Here is a 24,595-nt window from a genome sequence, read left to right on the forward strand (position 1 = left end):
AGTGCATCCTGCTGCTGTCTCTTCCCCAGGTAAACGACACACACGCACCCGGCCGTCCACATGATCTAAAAGAAAATGTGATTCATCAGACCAAGCTTCCTTCTTCCATTGCTCCATGCTTTCGACAGTGGACATGGGTCAGCATGGGCACTCTGACCAGTCTGCGGCTATGCAGTGTGATGCTCTGTGTGTTCTGACACCTTTCTATCATGGCCAACATTACATTTTTCAGCAATGTGTGCTACAGTAGCTCTTCTGTGGGATCGGACCAGATGGGCTAGACTTCCCTACCCACGTGCATCAATGAGACTTGGGCGCCCATGACCATGGTTCACCGGTTGTCCTTCTTTGAGCCACTTTTGGTAGGTACTAACCACTGCATACCGGGAATACCCCACAAGACCTGCTGTTTTGGAGATGCTCTGACCCAGTCATCTAGCCATCACAATTTGGCCCTTGTCAAAGTTGCTCAAATCCTTATGCTTGCCTATTTTTCCTGCTTCCAACACATGACATTCAAGAACTGACTGTTCACTTGCTGCTTAATATATGCCACCCCTTGACAGGTGCCATTGTAATGATATAATCAATGTTATTCACTTCATCTGTCAGCGGTTTTAATGTTGTGGCTGATCAACATATATCACATTATTATGCATTGTCCATTGCGTTACAGCATAAATTAAACACCGTAACGATATGACCATATTTTTCTAATTTTTCCGGCAAACTTTTTTAATTCCTGGACACATTGGCTGGCACTAAAATTTCTTAGCGGAAACTCTCAAATTGGGACAGGAAAACTAAAACAGACTTCCGTTATGAATCGTTGAACAATTCTGTGTTCAAGAAAAGAGTGTATAAATTGCAAAAACTTTATTATATTACAGCAGATGTTTCACCAGTGACCAATTTTTTTGGAGGACACTTAAAATGTTTTCTCTGCATCTAGTGCAATGAGTTCTAATACAGAATGATAAGTCATTTGACAATTCCGGAATGGAGTGTCCATGAAGCAAAGATGACAGCGTCCAGGTCATGTGCTTCTGGGGCTAAATGCAATAGCTGAGCAACTGTCATTTAGATGAATGGAAATGCTAATGAAAAAAGTATATTAAACCTCCTTGGGTGTTATCTGAATGAGCAGTGGGTGGGTTACCTCAAGCAGCGATCTCCCAGGCATACTGTGTACACGCATATTTCCAGTGCCCTCACTGGGGATGGTCAGCTTGTCTCGTCTCCACAGCATTGTGGCTAGAGGGTTAGACATAACATCACAGCTGATGTTGACTGGGTTCCCCTCCCATGAGAAAAATATAGTGTGGTTGGTCTGGAACTTCGGTGCATCTGTGAAGGAATGGTAAAAAAATACTCAATGGCCACATACAAACAGCAGCAAAATAAGGTTTTCACTTCTTTTATGAGCAACAAAAACTAAAAAAAAAACTAAATGAAAACACTTCCGTTAACTAAAATAAAAACAAAAAACAACATAATTGGAAAAACTGAAATATATTTTCATGATAAAAATAACGTCATGGTTACATGTGTAACCTCCGTTCCCTGATGGAGGGAACGAGAAGTTGTGTCGATGTAGTGACATTAGGGGTCACTCTTGGGAGCCCGAGACACCTCTGGTCTTTGATAAAAGGCCAATGAAAATTGGTGAGTTGTATTTGCATGCCACTCCCCCGGACATACGGGTATAAAAGGAGCTGGTATGCAACCACTCATTCAGGTTTTATGCTGAGGAGCCGATATAAGGTTCGGCCATTTCAGCGGATAGTTCAACGTTATGGCAGGAGGGACACAACGTCTCGTTCCCTTCATCAGGGAATGGAGGTTACACAAGTAACCAGGATGTTCCCTATCTGTCACTCACTCGACGTTGTGTCGATGTAGTGACACTAGGGGTCCCTATAAGAAACACCACAATTGGCTGAACTGTGTTACATGCCCTGGCGGCGTGTGGTGGGCAGACTACTGTGTGCCTCATAGCCAGCACACCAGGTTGACACATAACCTCCCCAACATAGTTATGAGTGTCAAACGGCCCTTTGGGGACAAGTCGACTACTCAAGAGAAAGAGACAGGCTTAACCCAGTCGTGGCCTCTTTTCCCCTTCTCTTTTTCCACTCCCTAAAAAGAAGGGGGATTATCCAACTGGGCCGCCAGGTCTAGTCGGGGGGTGTCCCTCCCAAGGGGAAGACACCGCGGAGACCACACCTCGCCCAAAGAGGGGGGGTATTTAAGTGGAAGAATACGTCACATGGTCTTTCTGACCATGTGGAGAGTCTTCAAGGTAGATCCTACCCAACGGGGGAGGAGTTACTACAAACATGGAGACTGGGGCAGAGGGGCTCTGCCCAAGGAAGACGCAAACAGGGAAACGCATTAGTGGAAGATATATATCGCATGGGGTTAGCCTTACAGGGAACTGCCACATGCGGAGCACCTACCCCAAAACAGGACTCTTAGTTAGCACATGTACTGGGCCAGCAGCGAGTCTCTCTGAAAACTCGACAGCCACAGAGCTCGGAGGAAGTCAACCAGGGAACAAAGTTTGTGAACACTACTGGGAATTAATGGCGCACGTCTTCAGCTCAAAAGGAGGTGGAAGGTGCTATGTGCAAGCGATACACCCAGCCGGCTATCCCGGGCTTATCCACTTGTATTGCATGCCACTACCTGGGACGAAACCGGTTCCACCCGGAGGTTGTAGAACCTTGCAAAGGTGTTGGGTGTTGCCCAGCCTACTGCTCTGCAAATGTCTGTTAGAGAGGCACCCCTGGCCAGGACCCAGGAAGCCGCTACACCCCTGGTAGAATGGGCTCGTAGCCCTACCGGGGGCGGCATGTCTTGGGCATGATATGCCATAGTTATGGCATCAATGAGCCAGTGGGCGATCCTCTGCTTGGAGACAGCGCTTCCTTTCCGCTGTGCACCAAAGCAGACAAAGAGCTGCTCAGAGATTGTAAAGCTCTGTGTGCGATCCAAATAGATGCGTAAAGCGTGCACCGGACACAGCAACGACGGGGCTGGGTCTGCCTCCTCCTGGGGCAGTGCTTGCAGGTTCACCACCTGGTCCCTAAAAGGGGTGGTGGGAACCTTGGGCACATAGCCAGGTTGGGGATCACGTGAGAGTAACCTGGACCAAACTCCAGGCACGTTTCACTGACAGAGAACGCTTCCAGGTCTCCTACCCTCTTGATGGAAGTGAGCGCAGTCAGGAGGGCAGACTACAAAGAGAGTGCCTTAAGCTTGGCTGACTGCAAAGGCTGTCGTGAGGTCCGAGAACCACATCTGGGTGGACCAGTAGGCTGCTACCAGGACGACCTGCTCCTCATCCTCCCTGACCTTGCACAGGGTCTGTGCAAGTAGGCTCACTGGGGGAAATGCATATTTGCACATGCCAGGGGGCCAGCTGTGTGCCAGCGCATTTATGCTGAGGGGGGCAGTGGGAGGATTCTTGGGAGGCGAACAGGTGTACCTGTGCCTGTCTGAATCGACTCCAAATCAGCTGGACCACCTGTGGGTGGAGTCCCCACTCTCCCCTGAGGGTAACCTGTCATGACAGCACATCCGCTGTAGTGTTGAGGTTGCCCGGGATGTGAATGGCTCGCAGCAACTTGAAGTGCTGCTGACTCCAGAGGAGGAAATGGTGGGCGAGTTGTGACATACAACGAGAGCTCAGACCGCCTTGGCAGTTGACATATGCTACCGTTGCTGTGTTGTCTGTCTGAACTAACACGTGCTTGCCCTGGATCAATGGCCGAAACCTCCGCAGGGTGAGCAGAATTGCCAACAACTTGAGGCAGTTGATGTGCCAATACAGTCACGGGCCCGTCCACAAGCTGGCGGCTGCGTGCCCATTGCAAACAGCGCCCCAGCCCGTTTTGGAGGCATTTGTCATGACCACGACGTGCCTGTAGACCAGTTCTAGGGGAACACCTGGTGACCACCCCCGGAACAGCCTGGGATGGGGGAGGAAGAGGCCTGTCCTCGTAGCCCGTGGAGACTGCCACATCGGGGGCGGCTGTGTGCCACAGCTGGGTGCTCAGGGGCGGATAGACCAATCCTGCAAGGAAAAACCCGTGGACGGTGGTCGGGATGACGACCGTGCACACCGGGTATGTGACCCAGGGAGGAAGGAAACCACTCTTTTGCTGAACTGTTGGGTACTGCAGCCACTTGGGCATGTGGCGAAATCAAACAAAAAGGCAACAAAAGATTTTCCACCCGGCCCTCCACCGTTGGATGGAGTGGTCTTCTTACCAGCTCCAGGTGAGTGGGTTCCTTCGTCCTTGGGTCGCCCGTCTCAGGGGCACTTTGACAACCTCTGTGGGTTCTTTGGCACCGACTGTGAGACGGGTGGTGTCTGCTTCCTGCGGTGGGCTCCACGCCGGGTCCGGGCCGAAGGGGCGGGCTGCGGCAGAGCCGGTGCAGTCACCGCAGGGGAACGCCCTTGGCGACGAGCAGACTAGGTGCACAATCTTGAGCCACGCTGGGGCAGGATGTGCTGGATAGCCTGCGTCTGCTGCTTCACCGCCGAGAACTGCTGGGCAAAGTCCTCGACGGTGTCGCCGAATAGGCCAGCCTGGGAAATGGGGGCAGCAAGAAACCGTGTCTTGTCTGCCTCACCCATCTCGACCAGGTTGAGCCAAAGGTGGCGCTCCTGGACTACTAATGTGGTGATCGTCCGCCCGAGAGACCGCGCCATGACCTTCGTTGCTTGGAGAGTGAGGTCAGTCACTGAGCGCAGTTCCTGCATCAAATCTGGGGTGGAACTACCCTCATGCAGTTCTTTCTTTCAACGACTTGGCATGGTGGACCTGCAGGAGAGCCATGGTGTGCAGGGCAGAGGCATCTTGTCCAGCAGCGCTGTAGGCTTTAGCTGTCAGGGACGAAATGATCCTACAGGGTTTGGTCGGGAGCTTAGGGCGTCCGCGCCAGGTGGCGGTGCTCTGCGGGCATAGGTGCACCGTGAGCACCTTATCCACCGGGGGAATCACCGTATAGCCCCTGGCCGCCCCTCCATCGAGGGTAGTGAGAGCGGGGGAACTGCGGAATCGGGGCCGGGCAGTAAAAGGTGCATCCCATGATCTCGTCAGCTCCTCGTGCACTTCCGGGAAGAAAGGCACTGGAGCAGGGCGTGGCTGCTTTGAGCAGCACCACGAGCCCAAGAACCAATCATCAAGCCGCGAGGGTTCAGGGAGAGTGGAGTGTTCCACTCTAACCCGACGCTTGCGGCCACCCGGGAAAGCATGTCCATCATTTCGGCATCAGCCTGTGACTGGGCAATCGTCCCCGAGGGCGTTAGCCCAGTTGAGGCTTCTGCGTCCGACTGGACAAGCCCGCTCTCCGATGCTGCGCTCGAGAGCTCATCATCTTCGTGGGCTCTGAACAACAAGCCAGATTTGCCATGAGACAAGCCGGCAAACTCATCTGGAAGCTAACCCCAGTGCTAGCCGTGCTGGCCTCATACCTGTAGGAAAGCAAGCCGTGACCACAACGTTGCCATTGTCATGTTCTCGCAATGAGAACATGAACCGTCCACAAACGCTGCCTCCGTGTGGGTCGCACCCAGACACGAAAGACAGCGATCATGACCATCCGAAGTTGAGAGATAACGACCGCAACCAGGAATAACACACAATCGGAAAGGCATCTTTAAAAAGACGCGTCTTTAAAAAGACGTTCCGTGTGTGCCGCTCTTTTAGAGAAATATACTCTTTTAGAGGAAAAAGCTCTTTCAGAAAATATACTCTCTTTGTTTTCTGCCGAAGCGCTCAGGGGCTTTCTCTGCAGTGCACCAGTGCAGAGGAGGGAGAAGCCGCTGAAATGCGCCGTCAGATCCAGCAGAGATGAATGAACAGTGGAATTCAGCTCAGTGAGCATGACCGTTCGGCTCCAAAGAGAAAATCTGAATGAGTGGTTGCATACCAGCTCCTTTTATACCCGTATGTCCGGGGAAGTGGCATGCAAATACCACTCGCCAATTTTCATTGGCTTTTATCAAAGACCAGAGGTGTCTCGGGCTCCCAAGAGTGACCCCTAGTGTCACTAAATCGACACAACGTCAAGTGAGTGACAGATAGGGAACAATAAATTAATGTTAGTTCTATATGTTGCTACACAGTATATTATAAAAACCTTTCCAACCCATCTTCATTAAACATGAAAATGCCACTAGAACACAAGACAGTCCTGAGAAATTTAAACTATGTTAATGTTAATCTAATAAACAATGTTTAACTAAAATAATAATATCAATTAACACATTAACCTAAAATACTAGAACTAAAATTAAAATTAAATATACTGAAAAACTAAAACTAAGCTGAAACTACAAAAAAAAAAAAAAAACAATCCTAGGGTGAAAACTAATGAAAACGAAACTGAAAATATTCTGAAATTGAAAATAAAATGGAAATAGATACCTAATTAAAAATTATAATCTATATTAACCCTGTCCTGAGAGCTGAATTGCATTTTATACACACAAATGTCCTTTATTTACAAGAGTGACCACCTCTTTTTACAACTGAATTCATTCCTGATAAAGTGTCAACCAAATTTACATTTAATCTACATAGTGTGTACAGAACTGAACTGAACAACTAGGTAATGTAGTTTCTCCTAACCAGCCCTGCTGTCTCGGGGTAACCATATATTACAGTCAAGAGAAAGGAAGATGTTTAAAAGCAGCTGTTTAACAGTTACGATAAAACACAACGTCTCTGTCGATGGCAGTTAACTAAAAATTACCAGACAGTAATACATCTTCAGTTGCTTACATTACTTTGGTCAAAAATAGCAAACACCAAACATGTTTAACTGTTGCATTCATGTTTCTTATTGACAGTCACGAGACGTCAAAGCATTGCAATTTCAGGGATGACTTCTCAATTATGTACACTCATTGAATGATAATTTTGCTGATTCACTCTTGCATTTAAATGTGGTTGTCACTCCCAAAACTTTGCAGTGTGTAATGCTGGCTCTACTAACAGTCATCCGTCATATCCATTTATTCAAGATTAGCAACCCAAAGCCTAAATTAAATCCTAGCATGTACCAACCAGGTATGAAATTCCATGTGCACACATGTTCACAAATGCAAAAGTTTAATCATGGAGTGTGTTTGCAATTGGGTAAAAAACTGACTCCTAATCAAACAGAATCTGAGGCATTGGCACTTCTCGCAGGTTGCCTCTCATTTTTCAAACCAACCTGCGCAAACCTCAGCCCCCTCTTCTCCCACTGTGAACACGGTGGGTGGTGGTAGATTTAATATGGCAATATGTAAGAGAGATGCAATGAGGAAGAGAGAGAGGTATGGGGAAATGCTGCAATATGTGTGATTTCTCAGCCTTACACCCCCAAACACCCCCCGCCCCACACATACATTTTTTCCATTAAAGAGATTGATGCAGCCCACAGTGTCACATTGTGATGAATTCAAACAGAATGAATGGGTATTTTAGCAACCCGGCTAGATGGTCCGTTTCAGTGCACCTTACAATGAGGTATATATCTACCCTGCTGCTGCTACTGGTCATCCCCCATCTCCCATCACTATGATCTGATGTTGCAATGCAGATGAATTGTATGATATGATAGCAAATAAAACCACTGGTGGTGTCATAATGAGATTTATCTTTATCATGCCCATCATTACTAGGCAGATCCCATGTAAAATGTATTCCAGTGGTTCTCAACTGGTGGGCTGTGTCCCAAAAATTGGTTGCAGGTCTGTTCTGATAAGGTTGCATTTTTAAAATAGTAAAACAAATACGTATGTGTATACATTTTTAAACGAGGAAGAAAAGTCTCCTTTATTTTTTGTTGTTAACGCCAAATACATTTAATGTTCAACAAAACTGAACGGTATTTTCGTGCAAATTCATCTGTCACTTGGTAGAAGACTCATGAACAGAGATGTTAACCAGTTCTATTGATTCCTTGAAGTCTTAAGCTGTCACTCTAGGGTTATTTTAACCTCATTGAGCATTCTGTGGTGTGCCCTTTGAGTCATCTTAGCTGGATGGCCACTTCTAGGGAGAATAACCACAGTAATAAATCGTCTCCATTTATAGACGATTTGTCTAACTGTGGACAGAGGAATATCTAAGCTCTTCGAGATAACTTTGTAACACTTTCCATCTTTATGCAAAGCAACAATTCTTTGAGGCATGGTCCACGCCAGCAGATGCTTCTTGTGAATAGCAAACTCAAAATGTTTGAGTGCTTTTTATAAGTCAGAGTAGCTTTAACCCACACCTCCAATCTAGTTTCATCAATTAGATGCCAGGTTTGCCAACTACTGACTCTAATTAGCTTTTTTTGACATCTATAGCCTAGGGGTTCACTTACATTTTCCACAGCACTGGGATTGTTTAATGGGATGTGCGCAATAAAGACATGAAAGATAATAATTTTTTGTGTGTTGTTAACTTAAGCACATTGTGCTTTGTCTATACTTGTGACTTTAATGAAGATGAGATAACATTTTATGAACAGTTAATATAGAAAACCAGTTAATTCCAAAGGGTTCACACACATTTTCTTGCCACTGTGTTTTGTGATTCACAGGTTTACTTGCAGCATAGATAAATACACACATTTGTTTTGTGAGGTGAATTAGCCCATGGCTACAGTACATTGAAAATTGATCGAAAATGAAAGAGACATGTTAATGTCACGTTAATCATTTTGCATATTGTTGGGGCTATGCAGTTCATGGTAATATTTTAAAGTTTCATTAATTTCAGTGTTTAATTCTCAGGACATTTTTGTTTACTTCTGTTCGATTTTGGTAAAATCTGGCTTCTGAAGCAAAATCTGTTAAGAACAACTGATTTATACTACTCACACTCGATATCCAGGAACATGCTCTTTTGATGTCCTCCGATCCTGCTGAGAGCCTCACAGTCAAAGCGTCCCCAGTCAGATAGCCTGACCCTGACTATAGTCAGCATCGATTCACCATAACGCCCACGCACCTCCACACGGCCATCTGTACTCTGGGGAAAAAAAAAAAAAACACACACACAATCCAGTTGTTTGAAAAGCAGATAGACTGGATAATCAGAGAGTGAATGTTGTAGGATTAAGTATCAAATTGTCTAATAGCAGGAAGTAGGAGGGATTTAATGATCAAGACATGACTCAGATAAACCAATTTTCAAGGATTCATGGGAAGCAATAAAACAAATCTTTAGTGTTTTCTCACAGTAAACAGGTAGAAAACCATATCTAACTTCCCCCATACTTCTGTCTGACCTTTGAACTTAGACTTGGGATTTTGGTCCTCTACATCTACTTATTAGCTGGGTCGGGATTCACCTCTTGTTTGTTTTGTAATGTCCATTATCATTATCATGTCTTTTGTCAAATTATTTTGTATATCACGGTACTCACACCATGAATACAGCTTAATAATAGTCTTCCAGAGACTGTTTCACAGCAAATATGGATCTGAAAGCACAAATATCTGATGCTGATACAGATAACAGATTCAAAACCACTGTCAATGACAAGCTGTGATATCACTAAATTTGAGTTAGACAAAATAATCTTCCTGCAAATGTTGATTGAAATCTGGTTGCTTAGACTATAATCTGTCCTTTGATAGACAGATTTGACTTAAATGTTGTCAGATTCATGTACATACTGTATCTATTCAGTGTACAGTATTACCATGTGCATATGTAACACATTTGACAAAACAATCAAAAATCTTATTAGCAATTTTATCTTAGTTTCAGTGTTGCCATAGGCTTTGTAGAGCTTCTGCAGGAATAAAGGTTTGAGTTAGGACAGCATCACGTCCTGATCCCAGTAGCCCATCTCTTTCCCCAATCATTTCCCCAATCATTTTCTGTCACTCTACACTTTCCTGTCTAAAAAAAGACCAAAAATAAATAACAAGATAACAGTAAAGAAATAAGCCACAGTGATTTAATATTAAAATAAAAATTATAACTATAAATATAGCTGCAAGCAGCAATTACGGGGTCAAGCACCGAAACAGCAAGTACTGCACCATAGTACGCACAACACATTGCATGCAAATGACATACAAACACACCATTTACACCTGGTATTAAGATGTTTTGGTTGATCCGATCACATGTTGTCAGCATTAAATACAGGTCTAAACGGGGTCTAAAACGCTTTGTGATAGGATCACAAAAAAAACATATGAATGTGATCAAAAACACGTGTCCACATCGCATTTGAGGTGTAAATGCTAATCCGTCCTGAATGCATCCCGGCAGCAGTAAAGCGCCACCCCTCACCTATCAATCAACTGCTGTGCTAAAACCAGATTTTAAAGTTTGATGGTTACGAGCAGCTTTAAAAGGAAATAACTGTCCTATCTGCAAATTTAAAAAGTGGATACATATACAATCACGAGAGCTTCATGGATCTTCTTCAGTGTGTCTGATATTAACACAGACAAGAAGCATGAACACCTCAAGCCCCTTTTATACAAGTAATTCACTAAAATAACTGAGAATTCTGCTCAAAATGTTGCATTTGTGCTTAGATTAAATTTCAGCTGCAACTGGTAGAAACAGCACATCATTTATTTTTAGCTTTCTTTGTATTTTCTGACTTTGTTGCACTTTAATATCATGTACACTACCGGTCAAAAGTTTTGAAACACTTACTCATTCTTTATTATAATTTTTTTACATTTTAGAATAATAGTAAAGTCATCAAAACTATGGAATAACATAAATGGAACTATGGGAATTATGTTGTGACTAAACAAAATCCAAAATAAATCAAAACTGTGTTATATTTTAGCGTCTTCAAAGTAGTCACCCTTTGCCTAGAATTTGCAGACATGTACTCTTGACATTTTCTCAACCAAATTCTTGAGGTATCACCCTGGGATGCTTTTTAAAAAGTATCGAAGGAGTTCCCATCTATGCTGGGCACTTATTGGCTGCTTTTCTTTATTATTTGGTCCAAGTCATCATTTTCAAAAACGTTTTATTTTTTATTTTTATGAAATTTTAATTTTACAATGAATTAAATTAATATGGTGGCACAATTATATTTTTGTCTACAAACTAATTTCAAACATTTAAGCATACGCCTTCAGATCAAAAGATTTTTAAGATCATGAGAAACATTTCAGTCAAGTGTTTCAAAACTTTTGACCAGTAGTGTATGTCATCATGAAACAAAGACCCTCCCCTCCAAATCTGAACACAAGTGGTCACAGGAGATGCATTTAAGTGACCAGATTTAAACAGCGATGTGTCTCACCTGACCATATGTGATCGGATCTCCCGAGACGCATCTTAATACCAGGTGTAAACAGGGTCAAAGTAACACGCTACTTCACATGTAGCCCAAAGACAGGTTTGAACTAGTGCCTTTCCGTCCCACAATTCAGCACACAATGCAGCTGTTTACCATGCTTCCACAAGGTAAACAGCTGCCGAAGGGACATACCAAGCTGTGAATCAGCACACCTAAGCACAGTGGTCACCATAGTCAGCTTCATATTGGCATTCAAAATTAAGAGTACAAAATTTTTGTTGATAAAATTATTTTGGTACATCAAAGTGGTTTGAATTGAAGCAGGAATTATACAGTGAAGTAAAGCTTACATTATAGTTAGCAAAACATAAAGACTCAAAGTTCAACTGAAGTACAATTTTTAAAACCATCCTTTAGTCGAACTTGCATTCTTTGGAATTGTAGTCCAGAGCACTAACCACTGCGCCACACAATCAACAAGTCTTACTGATGCCAAAGAGACAAATTGAGATCACATAACATTTGCTTTTGAACTATGGGTAGCATTTTCTCCTGCTCAGGTATCCTCAAGACTTGATGTTGATAAAGCATACACATTTTCTTTGAAATCCGACAATGCATTCAAAGTATATATAACTTTCAGAATCGCTTCATTGCAATCCTAATGGCACAAGGAATACACAGAAACCTCATGATTTTTGGACATACAGTTAAAAAGTTATGGGCAAAATTAGCCACTTTCCACATTTCCTGACCCATAGGTAGCGCTGCATCCAAACGTTGCATGTACCATAAGATCATGGTCCTGATGAAGCATACCAAGGTTTGTTTTGATAGGACAAAGCATTGTCGAGATACAGCCTTAAATCTGTTTTCACGGCCACCTCATTAACTTAAAAATGGCATAACTTTTAAACAAAGGCGAAAAACTAAATGCTGTATGGCTTTGTCCGGCTCATTATGGAGATTATTTTGAAATACTGTTTGGGTAAATCACACTAAGTTTGAAGGACGTGGAAACTTTAAACTATAAACATCATAATCCAAGATGGCGGCTACAGTAATGGGCAGAGTTTTATTGTAAGGGATCCATTTGAATCATCAGGAGGAGCGTATCAGATGCAAAACTTATTTAGTTTCTAGGATAAACTGTGCAAAATAAAAGTTAATTTTTGAACTGGTGTTGGCACTACGGAGTTTGTCCTAGAGACCCCAAATTTGGTATGGGGGCTATTCATGCCCACTCCTATCATTGTGCCAAATTTCATAATTTTCCTAGTTCTATGGGCTGCCATAAACTCATTGGGGAGGAATAATAATAATACTAACTGATACAATAGGTGCCACAGCACCTTTGGTGCTTGGCCCCTAATAAACAATTTTTTCTGTTAAATTATATAGTTCATAGCATAACAGTAAGTGACATTAGATACAGACTTGCTGAATTAACCCTTATGTACTCTTGAGATTTGCTTCACTTCCTCGTTGTTTGGGGTCACTGTTACCCCAATTATTAAAGAATGAAAATTATAATTATAATTATGAAATAAATCTTTTTTTTTCCTGCTTAAATGTTCCTTTCCATTTATCCTGAGCTTACTGAACTGATAAAAGAATAGAAATAAGTGTATCATTAACTCTTACATTTACTGAAGTAGGAATGTGCATTTCAGAAAAGCAACTAAATACAAAAATAACCATATAATTTCTTAATTTATACAAAATAATGAAGAAAAAAAAATATAGCTGTATATGTTCTATATATGTTATTGAAAATAAATAAATATCCCTTTTATTTAAAAAAAAAAAAATCACTGAAAAAATGTTTTCCAAAATAGTAACATTACTTATGTTTGGGGTCAATCTGACCCAGATATCATTGTATTTTTTTTTTGTTTTTTTTTTTTTATTTGTTAAAAAAAAAATTAAAAAAAATAAGTAAATGTCCAAGTGCTTTTTTTTTTTAGTACACTCACTAACCAGGAAAACATCCTGGTTACTTTCGTAACGTTGTGTCGAAGTAGTGACACTAGGGGTCACTCTTGGGAGCCCCAAACACCAATGAGAATTGGCGAGTGGTATTTGCATGCCACTCCCCCAGACAAACACTCTTTCAGGTTTTGTGCTGAGGAGCCGAGACCAAGTCCCGGCCATTTCAGCAGGTAGTTCAGCGTTGTGGCAAGAGGGACACAACGTCTCGTTCCCTCCATCAGGGAATGAAGTTTACGAAAGTAACCAGGACGTTCCCTGTCTGTCACTCACTCGACGTTGTGTTGATGTAGTGACACTAGGGGTCCCTATACAAAACGCCACAACTAGATGAACTGTGTTATGTGAACTGGCGGTTTGTGATGGGCAGACTGCTGTGTGCCTCATAGCCAGCGCACCAGGCTGTCACGTAACCTCCCCCAACGCTCTTATGAGCATTGAACGGCCCATTAGGAACAAATCGGCTGCCCAACTATAGGGAGAGGCTAGCCCAGCCGAGGCCTCTTTTCCCTCTCTTTTCTCCCCAAAAAAGTGGAATTTGTTAACTGACTGGGAGCCATAAAAGTCTGCGTCGGGGGGTGTCCCTCCCAAGGTGAAGACACCACGGAGACCTCAACCCACCCAAAAAGGGGGGGGGGGTATTTTGAGTGGAATACGTCACATGGTCTTACTGAGTCTTGTCGGAAGTATGTCATGTGGAGAGGTCCCATGGTAGGTCCTACCCGAAGGGGGAGGAGTTTCTACAGAGCATGGCAACCGTAGGCAGAGGGGCCCAAGGAAAACGCAGTTTGCCGTCAGGGAAACAATTTTGCGGAAGATATCACATGGGGTCACCTTCAGGGAACCAGCACATGTGGAGCACCTATCTCAGTACAGGGGCTCATTAGCGCACGTACTGGGCCGGTCAGCGAGTTTCTCTGCAAACTCAACTGCCAGAGGGCTAAGGAGGAAAGTCATCCAGGGATCACAGTCAACTGGGAGTCAAGAGCGCATGTTTTCACCACAAGGGAGGGGAAAGGCGTTATGTGCAAGCGGTACACCTGGCCAGTTTGTCCCGGAACTTACCTGCTCATGCCTACCAATACACAGGACAAGACTGGCTCAACCCGGAGATTGTAGAACCTCGCAAAGGTGTTGGGTGTTGCCCAGCCCACTGCTCTGCAGATGTCTGCCTAAGAGGCGCCACTGGCCAGGGCCCAGGAGGCCGCCACACTCCTGGTGGAGTGGGCTCATAACCCTGCAGGGGGTGGCACATCCTGAGCCTGATATGCCATCGCAATGGCGTCAATGACCCGGTGGGTGATCCTCTGTTTGGAGACAGCGCTTCCTTTCCGCTGTCCACCAAAGCAAACAAAGAGCTGCTCAGAGCTTCTAAGGCTCTGCATGCGATCCAAATAGATGCGTAAAGCTCACACCGGACACAGCTGGATCTGCCTCCTCCTGGGGCAGCGCTTGCAGATTCACCACCTGATCCCTAAAAGGGGTCGTGGGAACCTTGGGCACATAGCCCGGTCGGGGTCTCAGGATCACGTGACAGTAACCGGACCGAACTCCAGGCACGATTTGCTGACAGAGAACACCTGCAGTTCCCCTACCCTTTTGATGGAAGTGAGCGCAGTCAGGAGGGCAGTCTTCAAAGAGAGTGCCTTACACTCAGCTGACTCCAAGGGCTCAAAGGGAGCTCCCTGTAGACCCCGAAGGACTACAAAGTGGTCCCATGAGGGGACGAGGCATGGTCTGGAGGGATTCAACCTCCTAGCTCCTCTCAGGAACCTGATGATCAAGTTGTGCTTCCCCAAATACTTACCATCTACTGCATTGTGATGAGCTGAAATAGCGGCTACATACACCTTCAGGGTGGAGGGGGACAGCCACCCCTCCAGTCTCTCCTGCAGGAAGGAAAGCACTGATCCGACTGCTAATCTCTGGGGGTCTTCGCGTCAGGAAGAACACCACTTAGCGAACATACGCCACTTCAAGGCATACAGGCGCCTTGTAGAGGGAGCCCTAGCCTGAGTGATCGTGTCTACCACCGCGGGTGGTAGGCCACTTAGGTCTTCCGCGTCCTGTCCAAGAGCCAGATGTGGAGATTCCAGAGGTCTGATCACGGGTGCCAGATGGTGCCCCATCCCTGAGAAAGAAGGTCCTTCCTCAGGGGAATTCGCCAGGGAGGGGCTGTCGCAAGGAGCGTGAGATCTGAGAACCACGTCTGGGTGGGCCAGTAGGGTGCTACTAGGATGATCTGCTCCTCGTCCTCCCTGACCTTGCACAGGTGCCAGCTGTGTGCCAGCGCATCTATACCGAGGGGTGCCTCGGTCAGGGCATACCAAAGCGGGAAGTGGGAGGATTCCCAGGAAGCAAACAGGTCTACCTGTGCTCGACCGAATCAACTCCAAATCAGCTGGACCACCTGTGGGTGGAGTCTCCACTCTCCCCTGAGGGTAACCTGATGTGACAGCGCGTCCGCTGCGATGTTGAGGTCGCCCGGGATGTGAGTGGCTCGTAGTGACTTGAGGCGCTGCTGACTCCAGAGGAGGAGATGGCGGGTGAGTTGTGACATGCAATGGGAGTGTAGACCGCCTTGGTGGTTGATGTATACTACCGTCGCTGTGTTGTCTGTCCGGACCAACACGTGCTTGCCCTGGATCAACGACTGAAACCTCTGCAGGGCAAGCAGAACTGCCAACAACTCTAGGCAGTTGATGTGCCAACGCAGCCACGGGCCAGTCCAGGAGCCGGCGGCTGTGTGCACGTTGCATACAGTGTCACAGCCCATCTTGGAGGCATATGTTGTAACCACGACGCGCCTGGAGACTTGCTCTAGGGGAACCCCTGCCCGTAGAAATGCAAGGTCGGTCCAAGGGCTGAAGAAGCGGCGACAGATCGGCACTCCACTGGACCCAATCCTGTGTGGGCGTGTTTGTGCCACAGCTGGGTGCACAGGGGCGGGGGGAGCACCGCTGGAGTGCCATACTTGCAAAGATGGAACGGTGGACGGTGATCGTGACAACGGCCGTGCGCACCAGACATGTGACCCAGGGAACAAGAAAACCGCTCTTTTGTTGAATTTTTGGGTACCGCAGCCTCTTGGACATGCGACGAAATTAAATGAAAATGAAACAAAAGATTCTCCTCCTGGCCCTCCACTGGCGGATGGAGCGGTCTGCTCACCAGCTCCAGAGAAGCGGGTCTCCTTGCCCCTGGGTCGCCCATCTCAGGGGTGCTTCGAAGCCTTCCTCGGGTTCTTGGCAGCCAGCCATGAGACGGGTGGCATCTGCTTCCTGCGCTGGGCTCCACGCTGGGGGTGGGCTGTGGTGGAGCTGGTGTTGTAGTTTCAGGAGGACGCCCTTGGCAACGAGCAGACAGGGTGCGGGGTCTTGAGCCACGGTGGGGCAGGATGTGCTGTATGGCCTCCATCTGCTGCTTCACCGCCGAGAACTGAGGACAAGACCCATCCACGAACGATGTCTCCGTGTGGGCAGCACCCAGACACATAAGACAGCGATCATGGCCATCAGAAGCGGAGAGATAACGACCACAACCAGGAATAACACACAAATGGAAAGGCATCTTTAAAAAGACGATCTGTGTGCCGCTCTTTTAGAAAGAAAACATACTCTTTTTAGAATATACTCTTTTAGTTGTTTCTGCCGAAGCGCCCAGGGGCATTCTCTGCACTCCACGGGTGCAGAGGGGGAGAAGCCGCTGAAGTGCACAGCAGAATTCAGCAGATGAGGTGAATGAACTTCGTGGATGAATTCAGCTTCAATGAATAGAACCGCTCGGCTCCGAAGAGAAAATCTGAATGAGTGGTTGCATACCAGCTCCTTTTATACCCGTATGTCCGGGGAAGTGGCATGAAAATTCCACTTGCCAATTCTCATTGGCCTTTTTTCAAAAAAGCAGAGGTGTTTGGGGCTCCCAAGAGTGACCCCTAGTGTCACTACATCGACAAAACGTCGAGTGAGTGACAGATAGGGAACTAACTATGTGCAAATTTACAGTATGTACACATCGTCTGGGCAACAGAATAGCCAAATGTACATTTCATGCAAATTTCAAGGGCACATTTCAGAAAAAAAAAAAATTACATCTGAAAATAACCACATAACTTTTGATTACACAAAATAATAAAGGTATATAGAAAGATTTTGCCAATACCAATATGTCTTGAACTGCTGATATTCAAAGAGTTTTTCTTTTATTTCCTCTATATACATATATAACATATAATAAACAAAAAGGATGGCCAAACACTTTTCACCTAAAACCCTGTCACACCACAAAATTCCTGATACTGAATTATGCTAATGGTGAAAACCAAAAAAGACTAATTTCAGATGCAAGAGGAACAGATAATTTGTGTGTGTGCTGTACACAAATACTTGTGACATTTCAGACATCTTTTATTAGTCTTTGAATCATTTTTTCCGGAGCAGACCTGGCATCATTCACGTTTTCCAGCAGCTGCTGGAGAAGTGATTGCTTCAGGCTGACTTTGAATCTCCCTCACAGTGGATGCAGAAAAACCTAGGAAGGCACTCTCTCCTGTCAATGTGAGGCCTCACCAAGGCATATCCTAGCTGCTCCAAGAATATTCTCCTCCGGTTCTTTTTGCCACCGCACCACTCATTGTTGATGGCACACCATATCACAAATGCATTGTATGCACTGATTTTCAGGATGTTGAAGAATATTACCAGGGGCTAACGAGCGGTCTTTCTTTGACAGCTGTATGTGGCAATCACTTTGTCCAGGTTGTCTACCCCTCCTTTTGTGTTATTGTAATCTAACACCATGTCTGTTTTTTTGTCATCTCTGGTGCTCAAAGGTGTATCTCTGTGCAATGTGCTCATCAGGAGAAAATGTTTATTTTTTGGGGGGCAGTAGGAGACAAGTGTAGCAGTGTCAGTGAATGCAAAGATGGACGATGTTGTCTCCCTTCCTTTAGTCTGAACAAACTCTTTTGGAAGCTCTGACTTGTTTTTTCTTATTGTGCCCAACACTGTAAGCTTTCTTTTCAGCAGTTCTTCTCCTAGTGCATATGAAGTAAAAAAGTTGTCACATGTCACATAATGGCCAGAGAGCCCATCAGTGACATCCAACACAACTCTCATAGCCTGGTATTTTTCTGATGCACCTCCAGGAGGTTTTCCAGTTTAGACTTGAAATTTCCAAGCATAGCTATTACTGGCATCACAAGCTGCCCATATCTTTATACCATATCTCGCAGGCTTGCTTGGCATGTACTGCCGAAAGGGACATTTTCCTCTGAACGGAACAAGACATTCATCGACAGTCACATAAGGACATGGGTTATAGAAAAGGGGCAGTTGCTGATCAAGACAAGGTATAAACTGTACTTTTTCCCGGGGATTTACAGGTGTATACCATAGATTCTTGCAGACGCACCCTTCCCCCCTCTGTAGAAACATTGCAAAATTTAATTTAGTGTGTGTGTGCAGATATCACACAGCTCCCTGTTTCAGCAGCACACAGCAAAGCTCAGATGTAAATCAACTCTTCATTTTTCCCCACTGCCCTCTGAAGCGTACACTGCATAATAAGCAGTGGAGGGATGTGTGGCAGTGTCAGTTTTGATTAGTGAGAGTGAGCAGTAGTGTGGTTAACGAGAGGCAGAGCATGATGACAGTTTTGAGGGCTGTCTTCCTGTCTCAACTCCCCGCTCATCATCCCATCTGACCAAAATTGCCCTCAGTCAGTCACTAATCTCCACATTGACACATGCATCACAGCAGCCAAACCCATTCACAGCAGCTCCCTGCTAAAAAAAAAAAAAAAAAACAGAACATACCAGCTTAAGGCTGTCAAGCTGGGTTGTGGAACATGGTAGCTATAATTTTTTCAAGGTTAGTCTGCATTGTATTACAGCTTAAATTGGCCAACAACCACCCACTTAGACAGGAAGAGCCTTCTAACTGAAATGTAAAATGATCAATCACAGTTGGTTTTGTCATTACGTTGTGTTTAGGGGCGGGGTTAGCGAAAATATTTCAAGCCATAATAAAAGACAGGCATGAGGAAAATAATAATTTATATACAGTAACAGTGTTGCAGTCTTTGTGAGTAACTGCACAGAAAACACGCACACACACCAAAAAATAAAATAAAATAAATAAAAATAGCGGAACGTGTAGAAAGATACTACACAGAAAACCTCAGGACACACTATTTCACAAACATAAAGTAAATAAAGCAGAATAAAATGTTATGCTCATGGATATCCGCTTTACTTGCAACTAAATGCGTCAAACGAAACTTATCGGAGATTTAAAAAGTTGGAATGGTTTGATGTCATTAACCTGTCAAACTTTTGCAAATCCAGAGATTATTTAGTCCTCGAAGCACTTGTATCAAGCTAAACTTGCTGAAAATACAAGCTTAAACCAGCCTCTGGTAGTAAGCTGATCTCCCAGCCTGGCCTGGCATAATGGCTGGTCTGTTTTGATGGTTTTAGAGGGGTTTTTGGGCCCTTGTCAGCTGGCAAAGCTGGGAGACCAGCTAGGGGAGCTGAACACCAGCTTGGCCAGACTGAGACCAGCTGTTGGGTAAGAAAAGACCGTAAATGGCCACTTTGGACCAGTTAAAACTAATTTAAAACCATAAACCACCTTGAGAGTCACGTGACGCCATGCAAGGAGCGGACATGTAAATGACGAGCTCTGCGCACTTTGCTGTCATAAACCGGTGAGATTCGATACACCCTGCTACATATCTGTTCTTTGAAGTCAACATAGCAAAGAATTCAAAATCCTCGGGCTCTGGAGATATTAATAGACACTTACATGCTCAAGCTGAAACCTCTGACAGGCCCACAGACCAGGGACTCGGTTTGGACGGTGCGGCGGGAGAAATCCAGCAGCAACTGGCGAGCATGTCTGTGATGCTGACGAAAGTCGTTGCAGATTTGGAAGATCTTGCTGTAATGCGTCGATCGATTACTGCGATGGAAACTAAATTCTCTGAGTTGGTTACAAGATTGTTGGACGTCGAGAAACGGATTGATTATGTGGAGTCATCGGAGAGGGAGTTAGTTGCTAATCCACTAGCGACCAAAATAGACTTGGAACGAGTTTTTGAAAAACTGGAGGATTTGGAGAATCGTAGTAGGCAAAACAACGTAAGAATTGTTGGAATTCCTGAGCATGAAGAAAGCCGAGATATGGTGGAATTCCTAGATGAGCACTTCCCAAGTCTGCTCGACATAACAGGCCACAAGCTGGAAATCGAGCGAGCTCAGATTCCCGGCTCACAGATCCGCTAAGGGAGACAGGCCCCGATCAATTCTGGCAAAAATATTTACATGCCCACAACAAGCGATGTCTTTCATAAAATCAATGGACTGAGGAAGTCATGGTGTGTTTCTCATGTTGCCTCCAAGTAGCTTGTCTCACTGAACATACACTCTACTGTCCGTGGAAGCTGGGTGCCTTTTTTTGTTTCTTTTTGTGCTGGTTCCACCTAGAGGCTGGAGTTTGTTTTGTGGAATAACACTCCTTCAGGACAGCTGTGGATGAATCTGCTCATTCTTTGTGCTTATGCCTCTGATTGGATGGAGTTTGTTTCGTGGAGTATTTTTGCAGGACATTGGAAGGATTACATCATCTGCTTACTCATTAACAGCCAGCTCACTGAACATTCGTTTGACTGTCTGAGGAAACTGAATGGCTTTATTTAATTATTATTATTATTATTATTATTATTATTATTATTATTTGTATTTATTTATTTATTTATTTTGCTGGTTCCGCTAGCGGCTGGGATTTGTTTTGTGGAGGAACACACCTTCGAGACAGTTTTGTGAATTAATCTACATGTTCTTTGTGTTCATCTGCCTATTGGCTTGAGTATGTTTTATAGATTATCTTTTGTTGTGTTATTCGGTCTAACAAAATTTGTACAGAAGCACCGGACTTGAGCAATCTGACAGCAAAGTTGTCGCGGGGACTCTCGTAGGCGTACATGGACTATTTGAGATTAGAAGGATGGACGCCGGTTGGCGCTGTCATATGCAGGGTTAATGCGCACGTTTTTCTTTTTTCTGTTTGTTTGGTTTTGGGGGAAGTTCGGGATTTGATTGTTGCACTAATGGGGAATGTGGTCTTTATGATTTTATTTTTGACACACAGTCTATTTTTTCTAATATGTCAAAATGTCAAATGTTAATATGAGTGGATTATCTCTCTCCATGTGGAATGTGAATGTGAGTTGGGGCACCCCATAAAAAGAAGGAAGGTTATTTATTTTCTTAAACGTAAGAAATATGATATAGTATTTCTTCAAGAAACGCATCTTTCCCCACAGGAAGCTGAAAAATGTGGGAAGATATGGGGTGGACATGTTTTCTTTAGTACTGGCTCAAGTAAGAGCAGGGGAGTCATTACACTAATAAGTAAACATCTACTATTCAAATTTCTCAAAGAGATTAAAGATAAATTGGGAAGTGTCATTATTGTTTTAGTAGAAATTCAGGGGCAAAGGTTGATTTTGGCTAATATTTACACACCTAACACTGATCCTGAAGGGATGTTGCAAGCCGCTGGCACCCCTCATGATATAATATTGGGAGGAGACTTTAATCTTTTGATGGAGTCAGTCCTTGATCATAGTGAAGCAAAAGTGTGTAAGACCCCTAGAGCAACAGTGACGCTTCACAGGATTTGTAAAAATCTTGGTCTTACAAATATTTGGAGACTTTTGAACCCATCTGGGAGGGACTATAAATTTTTTTCATCAGTCCATAAGATTTATTCTAGAATAGATTTTTTTTTTTTTTTTTTTTCTAAGTCCCTCATTTCATCTGTTGTTGATTGCTCAATTAGTTTCAGCTCACGCCCTGGTGAGTTTAGATATGTTGCCACATATGGAGAAAAAAAAATATAGATGCCGCTTTAATGTATCCCTTTTGCAAAACCCTGATTTCCAACAAATGTTAAAGGCTGAAATCAATGTTTATATGGAGACCAAATGGTCCTCAGTATCCTCTGTGGGTGTAGCTTGGGAGGCACTAAAGGCAGTTCTTAAGGGTTGGATCATACTGTAAGCCTCATTCATCAAAAAATCCAAAGCATGAGAACTTGTGGAGTTGGAAGAGAATATTAAAAGTACTGAGACAGAGCTGAAGTGCTGAATGTCATCTGATGGCCTCAGAGAATTGATCCAATTGAAATACAGATATAATACTATTTTGTCACTGAAGGTGGAGTTTTGGTTATTTAGGGAAAGACAGTCATATTTTGAGTTGGGGAATAAAGCAGGGAAGCTTTTGGCTAGATATATAATGCAGAGAGAGTATTTTTCGACCATTCCCTCAGTGAAATCTGCTGGTGGTGACATTTTTACCTCGGTATTATTAATGCTTTTATATCTTTATAGATCCACGTCTTCGTCTACTGATGAAGATATTAGAAACTTTGTGGAACTATTAGATCTCCCTAAACTGACGAATGAGCAAAAAATTCTCTTGATTCTGAGATAAATATGGAGGAGCTTGACGAGGTAATTAAGGCCCTGCCTACAGGCAAGGCTCTGGGGCCAGATGGCTTTGCCGCTGAATTTTTTTAGATCTTATGCTACAGAACTGGCTCCACTTTTGTCAGAAGTTTATAGGGAATCATTAAAGAATGGAAAGCTTCCGCAAACCATGACACAAGCCCAGATCAGTCTGATTCTTAAAAAACAAAGATCCAAGCGAATGTAAGAGTTACTGTCCAATTTCCCTGATCAAGCTAGACATTAAAATCTTGTCAAAAATCTTGGTTAACCAATTAAGCTATGACATCTCTTATACATACAGAACAGGAGGGGTTCATTTGGGGCCGCAGCTCTTCTGATAACATTAGGTGTTTCATCAATATAATGTGGTCAGTGGCGAATGATCAGACTCCAGTCGCGGCCATCTGACTTGACACTGAAAAGGCATTTGATATGGTAGAATGGAATTATCTTTTTAAGATTTTGGAAATGTATGGGTTCAGGAATACATTTATTGAATGGATTAAGTTCATTTATAGTGTTATTTATAGACACCCGGTTGTGGCAGTACAAACAAATGGATTAATTTCAGATTATTTCACTCTGGAGGGGGGCACCCGGCAGGGTTGCCCTCTTTCCCCATTATTGTTCTGTCTTGCCCTGGAACCATTAGCAGCCGCGATAAGAAAGGAGGATGATTTTCCAGGGGTGATGGCGGGAAGTGTGGCGCATAAGCTTTTGGTTTACGCAGATTATATTTTATTATTAGTCTCTGACCCCATTAGATCTATGCCTTGTCTCCAAAGGATTATTAGTTCCTTCTCTAAATTCTCAGGTTACAGAGTCAATTGGTCTAAATCCGAAGCTTTGGCTTTGACAGCATACTGCCCAGTAACGGCTTTTCAGCCGGGCACCTTCCAGTGGCCCAAACAGGGCATTAAGTATTTGGGCATTTTATTCCCAGGTAGAGTTAATTTCGACCCTTTAATAAAAAGGTTTTCGAGCAATGTGAGTAGGTGGGCTTCATTACATTTATCTATGATTGGGAAGGTTAATGTTATTAAAATGAATTGCATTCCAAAATTCAACTACCTGCTACAATCTCTCCCTGTAGATGTCCCCCTCTCTTATTTCAAGCAATGTGATAGCATAGCGAAGTCCTTTATTTGGAATGTCTCAGACATTTGGCTCATTGGTCGGTTCCACCTGAGAGAGCCCCTTCCTGGTTTCATATTGAACAGGAAGTCCTTGCCCCTATTTCGCCATTGCACAGCCTTTCTATCAAACTGAAGTTAAGTCACACCCCGTTATCTTGCATTTTCACATAGTTTGGACAAAAATGTCCAGAGTATTTAATTCTGACATTTATTTAAATGTTGCCCCAAGCATATGGCTGAACCCTAAATTACATATTAATAAGTCCCCCTTCTGTTGGTCAGAGTGGATTGGGAAGGGGGTTACTACACTTGGTGACCTATATGAGTGCTGAGATCTTTCGAAAATTTTGTTCAACATTTTAAGATTCCTAGATCCCAGCTCTTTAGGTATTTACAGCTGCGCCACTTGTTCTGTACTATTTTTGGGAATAGCATGCACCCACCTAAAGTAGCAGATACTCTGGAAGTGGTGATTACTGCTTTTGGAAAAGGTCATAAAGCATCTGTGTATTACTCCCTGTTAATTCAGAGTCTTGGGGAGGGAGCTTCATCTTCTCTCAAGAGATTATGGGAGAAAGATTTAAACTTAGTATTGGAGAAGGGAGTGTGGGCTAGGATTCTAAAAAGCATCAAGTCTACATCTAGAGATGCAAGGGTCCGTCTGATGCAAT

General features: G+C 44.1%; 1 protein-coding gene across 4 annotated transcripts in view; it reads right to left on the reverse strand.

The window, feature by feature from the left end:
* ncam2 (neural cell adhesion molecule 2) overlaps positions 1-24,595 on the reverse strand; it is a 377,130-nt gene that overhangs the window by 80,393 nt on the left and 272,142 nt on the right. For all 4 annotated transcript variants that reach the window (XM_051709408.1, XM_051709407.1, XM_051709406.1 and 1 more), the window contains exons 9-10: positions 8,876-9,026; positions 1,160-1,347 (exon numbers count right to left, since the gene is read on the reverse strand). In XM_051709408.1, coding sequence (XP_051565368.1) covers positions 1,160-1,347; positions 8,876-9,026 — 339 coding nt within the window. The remainder of the gene's footprint in view (positions 1-1,159; positions 1,348-8,875; positions 9,027-24,595) is intronic.

The sequence above is a fragment of the Myxocyprinus asiaticus genome, chromosome 10 (assembly GCF_019703515.2).
Source record: "Myxocyprinus asiaticus isolate MX2 ecotype Aquarium Trade chromosome 10, UBuf_Myxa_2, whole genome shotgun sequence".
Classification (NCBI taxonomy): Eukaryota; Metazoa; Chordata; class Actinopteri; order Cypriniformes; family Catostomidae; genus Myxocyprinus; species Myxocyprinus asiaticus.